Below are 9,212 nucleotides of genomic sequence, written 5' to 3' on the forward strand. Positions count from 1 at the left end.
GATTGGCTGCATTTCTGTCTCCGAAACGCTGGGACTCACTCGGGTCACTTGGGGGCCAGGTGGCTTGAGGGCCACTGGGCTGTTTTCAGCCTGGCCTCGTGCACTTGACGTACCCAAACACCGGCCAAACGCTGAGAATCTGAACTGCAGTGTCCTCACGGAAGGTGTCTTTTGGAAAGGCAGGGGTAGGGGATTGTGCTGGCCACACGCTCTCCTCCCTGTTCTGAACAGCAAAATGCAGCCCCTCTTCCGCACCAGTCAGCCCCGGCCCCCCCAGGTCACGACCCACGCTTGCCCCCGGGGGATGTGGAGCAAAAAGTGGGGGGCTGCCCTGGGTGTCCCACACCCGCCGTCAGCAGGAAGAGAGTCCAGGGGTCCTAGTTCTCTGCGAAGGAGGCAGGGGGTGCCCGTAACCTCGGCCCCGTCCTGTCCGAGTTCGGCGAACCGTGTGGCTGCCCCCATGTTACAGATCCACACGGAAGCTCATCTGCCCTTCGAAGAGGGCGATACACAGCATGATGGCCGCTCCCAGGAGAAAGCCCAGGTTCTGGAGGGCGAAATATGTCACAGGCCCCTTCCTACTCCCGCCGGAGCTTCGCCGCAGCATCTCGGGCAGCTGCAGGGAAAACGGAGAAGGCTGTGAGCCACCAGCTCCGGCGCTACGGGAAAGGACGGACGTCCCGCACGGGGAGGGGAGAACCCCAGAGCCCTGGGCCTGGGCGTGCCCGTGCCCGGCACTGACTCGCTCGGCCTGCCCTCTGGCTACCCAGTCGAGACGCCTGTGCCGTCTGTTTGCGGACGGAGCCGCTTGCTGCCGTTCATGCCGTCGGGATGATTTGCGGTCCCTGGAGCCGCAGGCATGGGACAGGACCCCACGGCGCCAGGGGCTGGGAAAACCTAGAGCCAAAACCGCCCCTGTGCCAAAAAGCTGCCAATTGCTGTGTGAGACAAGACAACACGCTGGCCGAGGAGCTAGCACGGTGCCCGGTGAGCGGCCTCAGCAGCCTTGCTGGGTTGGCACCAGGATCTGCCACAAACCCAGCCGAGCTGCAGCTGCCGCCCAGGACCAGCACCCGCCTGATGAGGCTGTACCAGAGCCAGCTGCCCCTTACCATGTCCACCAGTGCCACGTAGAGAAAGATGCCCGCTGTGATGGAGAAGATCCAGGGGGTGATTGGCGAGGCGCCCTGGCTGACCACCGTGCCCACCGCCATGCCCAGATACGCCAGGAAGGCCGACGTGAGGTTGGAGAGAAGCACCCTCTTGACTGGCAGACCAGCCTGCAGCAACATGGCCAGGTCACCTGTTGGAGTGAGGGAAGCAGCAGGTGAGAGCGTGTGGGATGCCAGGTGGTGCCAACATTGCCATGCTGGTAGGGAACTTACCGAGCTCGTGGGGCAGTTCATGGCAGAAGACGGCTACCGTGGTGCTCAAGCCGCTGGAGACGCCGTCGGAAAACGCAGCCCCTGCAGGAACGAGAAGCCGATTGGTACTAGGAAGGCGGTGCCCAGCCCCAGGGTGGCTCCTGCCTCCTTACCGATGGCCAGCCCGTCCGTTAGGTTGTGTATCCCATCCCCCAGGATGACCATCCAGGCGATGTCAGTGCTGCTGGCCCCCGGGCCATGCGAGTGTCCGTGGTGGCTCAGCTCCTCCGTCTGTCCGTCCACGCTCAGCACTGGTTGCCTCGTCCCCTCCTCTCCCCGGCCGGGGCTGTCGCTGTGGGGCCCCAGGGCCGTCAGACACTGCGATTCGGCTTCTGTGCCTGTGAAAGAGCAGCCGCAGGCTAGTAGCAGCCCCGAGCCGGTGGGGGCTGGGCCTTGGGACCAGGCAGCTGCGAAGTGCCGGCCTGGAGAGGTCTGTGCTGGCCTCTCCCAGCGGGGGGCGCTGTGGGGCGCAGGGCAGGGGCAGCTTCTGGCTTCTGTGGCCTCAGCGCAGGGGGCAGGAGCGAGCGACAGCTCCAGGCTCACCTGGGGAAGGAGCCGACGCCTGCAGGGTCGAGCCGCGGCTTCCGTCTGCATCCAGAGAGGGGCTCCCGGGCCTCCGTCCCGCGGCGCAGCTCTGAGGGTGGGAAAGCAACAGCGAGAGCTGAAAGCCGCCCGAGGGGCCAGGGTCTGGCTGGCTCGGGGCATCGCGCCCGCTGGGTGTGGGGGAGACCTGGGCTAGATACCCCCCATGTTATCCTAGACAGGCGCAAACCAGACGCTTGCGGGTCATGGTGCTGGACGGACCCGACGCTGGGACCTGGGAGGGCCCAGGGAGCCAGGACGTGGTGCTGGACGAACCCGACGCCAGGACATGGTGCTGGACGGGCCCAGGGAGCCAGGACGTGCTGGAAGAACCCGACACCAGGACATGGTGCTGGATGGGCCCAGGGAGCCGGGACGTGGTGCTGGACGAACCCGACGCCAGGATATGGTGCTGGATGGGCCCAGGGAGCCGGGACGTGGTGCTGGATGGGTCCAGGGAGCCGGGACGTGGTGCTGGACGGGTCCAGGGAGTCGGGGCGTGGTGCTGGACGGGTCCAGGGAGTCAGGGCGTGGTGCTGGACGGGTCCAGGGAGTCGGGGCGTGGTGCTGGACGGGTCCAGGGAGTCGGGACGTGGTGCTGGACGGACCCGACACCAGGATGTGGTGCTGGACGGGCCCAGGGAGCCGGGACGTGGTGCTGGACGAACCCAACGCCAGGACGTGGTGCTGGACGGGCCCAGGGAGCCAGGACGTGGTGCTGGACGGGCCCAGGGAGCCGGGACGTGGTGCTGGACGGACCCGACACCAGGACGTGGTGCTGGACGGGCCCAGGGAGCTGGGACATGGTGCTGGATGGACCCGACGCCAGGATGTGGTGCTGGACGGACCCGACGCCAGGACGTGGTGCTGGACGGGCCCAGAGAGCCAGGATGTGGTGCTGGACGGGCCCAGGGAGCTGGGATGTGGTGCTGGACGGGCCCAGGGAGCCGGGACGTGGTGCTGGACAGACCCGACGCCACAACGCAGCAGTAGCAGGACCCAGGATGTGCCGTCACCATTTAGCTGCCCTGGACAGGCAGCACCACCCACCCCCACAGTAGGCGCTGATCCCGGCAGGGCCTGGGCCGGGACACCGGTGCCAACACTCCTGCTGTCGTCCGCTCTGCAGCCCCCCGCAGCATTGGGGCCCATCCAGAAGCCATCAGCACGGTGCCCCCTGGCATTGCCCCACCCGCCCTCCAGCCTCCTGCCCTGGGCGGGCTCCCAGCTACCAGGGGCGACCCAATGAGCTCTTACCGCCTGGCGCCGTCTGTGCCTCAGCGTGCCCAGGAGGTGTTCGATGAGGAACAAGAGGTAAATGCCCCCCAGGACCGACAGCCCCTTCAGCACCGAGTCTTGCTGCTCCCGCGGGGTCTCCTGGCGCCTCCCTTGGGCCTAAACACAGGAGGAGGGAGGGGAGCCTGGGGTCCCTCTTGGGGGCTCCCAGAGCCGGGGGGGGCAGGGAGAAATCGAGGGGTTCAATGATGGGGCTGTGGGGGGGCCTGGGATGGTCCCGCTCTGGGATCTGGCATGGCCGGTGGCCCGGGACGCAGCCCAGGTGCCAAGCTGGGCCGGGGGGGGGGGCCAGGAGGCTGCCCGGGCGGGGGGCCAACGGGCTCCCTGGCTGCCATGCAGGCGCTTTGCTGGATGGAGCTGCAACAGAACTCGTCTCCCGCTGCCACCCATGTGTCTCTCCCTGGCCCCCGGCTTTCCAGCTGCCCAGCTAGGGCCGGAGCGCACCGGGGGGCCCGGCGAGCCCATACGTACATGCGGCCACAGGTGAAGCAGGGCGTCCCCGCACAGCGTCCCCACGGCCAGCGCCACCAGGAAGGCCAGCAGGAGGCGGCCAAAGTCGCGCCCGAGGAAGGGCACCAGCAGGAGGGCCAGCGCTGAGGGCAGGCTGATGAGTGTGATGGCCAGGAAGCCCCAGCCTAGAACTGCAAGAGGAAGCAGGGTGAGGCAGCTGGGGGGAAGGGGGCCTGGGCTCTATCCCCCTCCCTGACACCCTGTAGGTCTGGCAAATCCCTTGGCACAAGGAGAGACTCCCAGTGCCTGTCATCTCCCCGCTCTGTGCCTCGGTTTCCCCATCGGGGTGGCTGCCCTTCCCAAGGCCCTGGAGGGTGTTACCTGGCCACAGCGCTCCCCCCTGGGGCTCCGGTGTCAGCTGGTCATGGTGCCGGATGCAGACCCGGCTGTCGATCTGGTAGAGCAGGGCCGGGCACAGCAGCGTGAACTGCTCGGGTGTGATCTGGGAGCCGGTGTTCAGCCCAAAGTTCACCAGCAGCTGCGTCACGTTGAGACACTTGCGGGGGGGGACAGCGGGGGTTAGCGAGGCCACGTGGGGAAGGGGCGTAACCCACCTGCCCTCCCAAGCCCCAAATCGCTGGGACGCAGGGGCTGTCTAGGGAGTAGCAGAGGCCTGCGGGGCCAGGATGCCATTCCCAGTGCTGGGGGGGGGCATGGGGTTAGAGCCAGGCTGGTCAGCACTGAGACCCCCACCCCTCGGGCCCCTCCTTTAGGGCCCTCCCCTTCAGACCCTGCAGCGTGGCCCCCTCTCACATCCTCGTGCAGATGGTCCACGATGGAGTGGTCCAGGGCCAGCACCCTCTCCAGCAGGGTCAGGCGGGGGAGTCCGGGGGGGTCCTGGACAGGGTCTCTTCTGCTCCCAGGGTGTCCTGTGGCGTTGGACTCTTCTGTGTCCAAGGGTGGGCGGGTGCCCCCGGAGGCAGCTCGCGGCCTGGGCACTGGGTCAGCCTGGTGCAGCTGGACGGTCTCTGGCTGGTTCCTTCCAGGGGATCCTGGCCTGAAAGAAACAAAAACGAATTCCTAGTTCCCAGCGGCAGCCCGGGGCCAGGAGGGGATGACTGGGTCTGATGGGCAGCGGCAGGACTGGGATATTAAGGGTCTGTGGGTTGGGAGTGAGGGGCACCAGCAGAGCTGGGGAAGTGGGGCGGGGCTGGGCTAGCAGGGGCTGTGGGTTGGGAGTGAGGGGCACCGGCAGAGCTGGGGGGGGCAGGGGGAGCCCAGGGCTGGCCCAGCAGGGGCTGCAGGTGGGAAGTGAGGGGCACCGGCAGTGCTGGGGGGGGCAGGGGGAGCCCAGGGCTGGCCCAGCAGGGGCTGCAGGTGGGAAGTGAGGGGCACCGGCAGAGCTGGGGGGGGCAGGGGGAGCCCAGGGCTGGCCCAGCAGGGGCTGCAGGTGGGAAGTGAGGGGCACCGGCAGAGCTGGGGGGGGCAGGGGGAGCCCAGGGCTGGCCCAGCAGGGGCTGCAGGTGGGAAGTGAGGGGCACCGGCAGAGCTGGGGGGGGCAGGGGGAGCCCAGGGCTGGCCCAGCAGGGGCTGCAGGTCGGAAGTGAGGGGCAGCGCTGGGTACCTGGAGGTGCCGTTCTCTCTCTGCAGCCATGGGCCCAGGCTGGGCGGCTCCACCCCGGCGTGCTCCAGGGCCGAGTGCGAGTGCCGGTGCTTGTTGTCCTGCACCTCCAGGATGTCCAGGTGGGTGACATGCCCATGGCCCAGTGCCTCGTGCTCCATCTCCACCACCTGCACGTGGCCCAGGCCCAGGCTTTGCAGCAGGCGGGTGAGGCCGTGGAAGGACAAGGTGCCGTTCTCCCCATACAACCCGAAGAGCTGCTGCAGGTAGTAGCCCTGCTCCTGCTCCGCGTCCTCCAGCGGGGCCGGCGCCCGGGCGGGCAGGCCGGGGGGCGGGTGGCATTCGCCCGGCAGCAGCAGGGCAGCGACCCAGAGTCCGGCCAGCAGCAGCCGCGGCTTCCTCCTGTCCATCGGGGGGGGAGCCTGGCGCCGAGCGGGACGAGGAGGGTTCGTCAGCCGGGGTCGCACCTGGCCAGGTGCACTGCTTGGGGTGCCCCCTAGTTGGAGATCTGTTGGCACGAGGGGGCAGAGCTGAGCGGGGTGAATGGACCTCTCCCATCTGCCCTGTTCTACCGCTTGGCTCTGGGCAGCACCCGGCTGGTGGTCCCCCGGCCCCCATTTGTACAGCCCAGACCTCAGTCGGGACCTAAATACCCCAGGCTCTGGCAGAATCTCCGGAGGGAGCTGGCGGCTACCAGCTCGGACTCCTGGGTCCCATTCCCAGCTGCCTGGTGGTGTCAGAGGAAAAGGTTTTCTCCAGTGGTGCAAAGGGGGAAGGGGTTTCCCCTGTCTGGGGTGCAAGGCTGGGCATTCTAATGGGGAACGGGGACCAAATCAAGCCAAAGAAACACTCAAGCAGGTGCTCCCCCACCCTCGGGCCTGTTAAACATACAGCCAAATAACGCCCCCAGCTACTCCTGCTCAGAACTGCTTCGCTTGGGGGGCTGAGAGGGGCTGGAGGGGGAAAGACGGTGGGAGCCGAACAGTCAATGCTCTGCTCTGCCAATGCCTTGTCTGCCCAGCCCAGACCCGGGACCCAGGAGAGGGGGGCTTTGGCCTGTGGGTGACAGCAGGGCAGGTCCTGGCCTCGTTCCATGCCTCAGTTTCCCCTCCTGCACTTTGCCTAGTGAGCTGTATGGGGCAGCGATTCACTCTCCTCTTTGCCCGGGCTGCGGTTGGAGAAATTAGGCCTGGGGTTAGAAGCGCTGCTGGAACTACAGCTTCCCACCAGGAGAAGCCGTCGTGCAGAAGTGATTATACCCGTGTAAAGGGGCCTTGCACAAGTGTGTGTTACACTCCCCAACGAGAGAACAGCAGCTGCTTTAACTGGCCCGGGAGAGTTAAAATTCTCTAGTGTGGACGAGGCCTGAGTCTTTCCAAACCCACCCAGCGAAGGCTGCTGAGAATGAGCCCAGGATTCCAGGTGGGGAAACTGAGGCAGAGAGCTGGAGTGCTGCAGCTCCCTCCACGATGAGGATCCCAGGGGGGTTTCTGAACAGCAGAGACAGTGCGCAGGAAAGGGAATCAAACAGCCTCAGTCAATACCCACCTGTTGCTGCCTGTTCCTCCCCGGGCCGTGTTGTGGTGCAGTCGTGGGGCAGCGTAGCTGGCTAGTGGTGCAGGCTCGTCCCTCGCCCAGCTTGCAGCAAGGACTGGCCAGCCGGAGCCACCCGAGGCGATCGCAGTGCCGGGCAGGGAGCTGGGCTGGGGATTTGAATCGGGCGTGAGGCGCGTGCGCTGATTGAGTTAGACACCGGGTCAGAGCGCCTGGATTAGAGGGGCCCAGCTCTGCGTGTCCTCTCACACATGTGTGAGCACGTACGTTCAGTCACTCTGACACCACCACCTCCCGGGGCTGGGATTCACAAGCTGGCCCCGCTGCCGTGGGCAGCTGAACCAAGGGGCCGAGACAGGGAGCTGCCCCTTGCCCCGGGGGGTGCGAAGGGAACCCAGTGCCAGGCCTGTGGAACTCACCGCTGTATTATTTGTGTCCTGCCTGAGACCCTTTTGCGCTAGGGATGAACGAACAGACCCAGAAATCCACCCTCGGAGATGTGGACACTGCAATTGTCACCTCACTGTTCCCCAGGGCTTCCCCCGGCCCGGCATTCTCTCTTTGTTCTAGGTGTACAGCACCTAGCGCGATGGGCCGGGTCCTCTTGCCATCGCCAGGGAGACCCATCCAGAGATCGGCTGAAGGCCATGGGCTGAGTATTCCCAGGGAGGGAACGAGGCCGGGCAGCGCTGGACACCGAGGTGAGTGCTACAAAACTAACCGTGTGCGACGGCGGCTCTCCGGGGTCAGGAGGGAACTGACCGGAATGGCCTGGGACAGGGCGTCTTGCACCTCCCTCGGCAGCAGCTGGTGCCAGCCGCCGGGCTTGGTTCTGCTCATCGGCCTTGTGTGCAGGTGTTGAGCGATCGGCTGTGGTGCCAGGAGGTGAAGGTGCAACTTTTCCTGCTTGGCAGCCTTGAAACTCCCCGCCCAGGAAGCCACATCTGGCCCGTGGGCTGCTGCGGGGGGGCTGCCTTTGGCTGGGAGGAGGAGATGAGCCATCGGCCTGCGTCTCTTTTGGCCCTGCTAGGCCCCGGTGGGGCAAAGCGTCCCCAGGCCCCGGGGATCACGCGTTTCAGCTGCCCAGCCATCTCCTTCTAGGCTCCCGGACAGGCCAGGAGCCACTCAGACTGGGGTTGCCTGGGGCAGGGCCAGGGATCCCAGACCCAGATTTGGCCCCCGCCCGCTATCCAGTCTGGGCAGGGTAACAAAGCTAATGACTAGGGTGTCAAAGTCCCCCCCATGACGACTGGGCCTGAGGGCCCCCACGCTGCAGACCCTGGTCTTGCAGGCTAAGCAGGGGCACATGAGAGCCCCCCCCCCCGGGAGAAATCCGGCATAACAGCCTGATGCTAATGAGGCACTGGGGTTCTCTTCCCCCTCTGCCCTCCAGCATGCTGGGGCATCATGCAGCTGGAGGCAACGTCTTTCGGGAGGGCTGAGTGGCTCGGGTTATTAAAACGCCCTGGCCCTCATCTGGCCCTTTACCAGCTCCCACCAGACGCTCGGTTCCCCTTCCCTTCCCCTGGGTTGCCACGCTCCACCCCAGAGGTGGCTGCCTTTCTGTGGCAGGTCCATGCAGCGCCTTGGAGCCCCACGCTGATATTACAGACCGAGGCATGATGGGATGGGGCTTCGGGAGGGGGGAAGGAGGTCCCAGCCTGGGGAAGGCCACCCCGCCCCAGTCCCTGGAGAAGGGTGGGGAGCGTGTCCTTGACAGGCAGTTTTGCAAGCCCAGGTACTTAATTGCGAGGCGTTAATGATTCACCCAAGTGATAACCAGCTCCTAGTCACCTGCCAGCCCTGCCCTGTGTGGGGCTGGAGCCTGGCTCTTGTGGGGGGGAGCAAGAACTGAGTGGGGGGCCGCACTGGCCAGAGGCTCCGGGCCGAGGCAGAAAAGCCAGGAGCTGGGGCAGCTGCGTTCAGTGTCCAGCTCCCGGGGTGGGGGGAGGCGCAGGCCGCTGCAGTGACTTCTCCCTCCCCCCACTTCATTGCCCCTCCAGCGGCAGGAGCCATGGGGCAGGCGCTGAGCAGGGCCGGGGGGCGGGGCCTGGGGTAGGCCGCCACATGACAGAGCTGGTGCCTGGGAATCTCAAATCCTTCTCCCACCTGTGTCCCCCCCCACCCCTGAAAAGTCTGGGCTCAAGGTAAATCCACTTGTCCATTTGCACAATATCTAGGGCAGGTCCCATGGTTGTGCCCCCCCCATCCCTGCTGGCCTGGAAGTCTCCCCAGTAGCCCCCGTGCGGGATGGGCAGGTGCTGGACGCCCAGGTGTCACGGGGG

The 9,212-nt window shown here is 66.2% G+C and overlaps 1 protein-coding gene across 1 annotated transcript; it reads right to left on the bottom strand.

The window, feature by feature from the left end:
- Positions 1-278: 278 nt before the first annotated feature.
- SLC39A5 (solute carrier family 39 member 5) lies at positions 279-5,783 on the bottom strand. Its single transcript, XM_030554335.1, has 11 exons — positions 5,377-5,783; positions 4,566-4,809; positions 4,134-4,308; positions 3,774-3,943; positions 3,264-3,401; positions 2,283-2,511; positions 1,968-2,058; positions 1,538-1,716; positions 1,386-1,466; positions 1,113-1,303; positions 279-616 (listed from the first exon to the last, which is right to left on the bottom strand). Exons 1-11 carry the CDS (start codon positions 5,781-5,783, stop codon positions 464-466), a joined length of 2,058 nt encoding a protein of 685 aa, XP_030410195.1. The 3' UTR covers positions 279-463.
- Between the last annotated feature and the right edge of the window lie 3,429 nt (positions 5,784-9,212).

Source organism: Gopherus evgoodei, chromosome 3, assembly GCF_007399415.2.
Source record: "Gopherus evgoodei ecotype Sinaloan lineage chromosome 3, rGopEvg1_v1.p, whole genome shotgun sequence".
Classification (NCBI taxonomy): Eukaryota; Metazoa; Chordata; order Testudines; family Testudinidae; genus Gopherus; species Gopherus evgoodei.

Excerpts from the sequence above, each read along its gene's own strand:
- SLC39A5 (XM_030554335.1), bottom strand. The coding sequence starts at position 5,783 with ATGGACAGGAGGAAGCCGCGGCTGCTGCTGGCCGGACTCTGGGTCGCT. Across the intron at positions 4,309-4,565 it reads TGGACCATCTGCACGAGGAT|TGTCTCAACGTGACGCAGCT; the intron begins GTGAGAGGGGGC and ends CCCCCCCGCAAG. Across the intron at positions 1,304-1,385 it reads TGAACTGCCCCACGAGCTCG|GTGACCTGGCCATGTTGCTG; the intron begins GTAAGTTCCCTA and ends TCACTCCAACAG.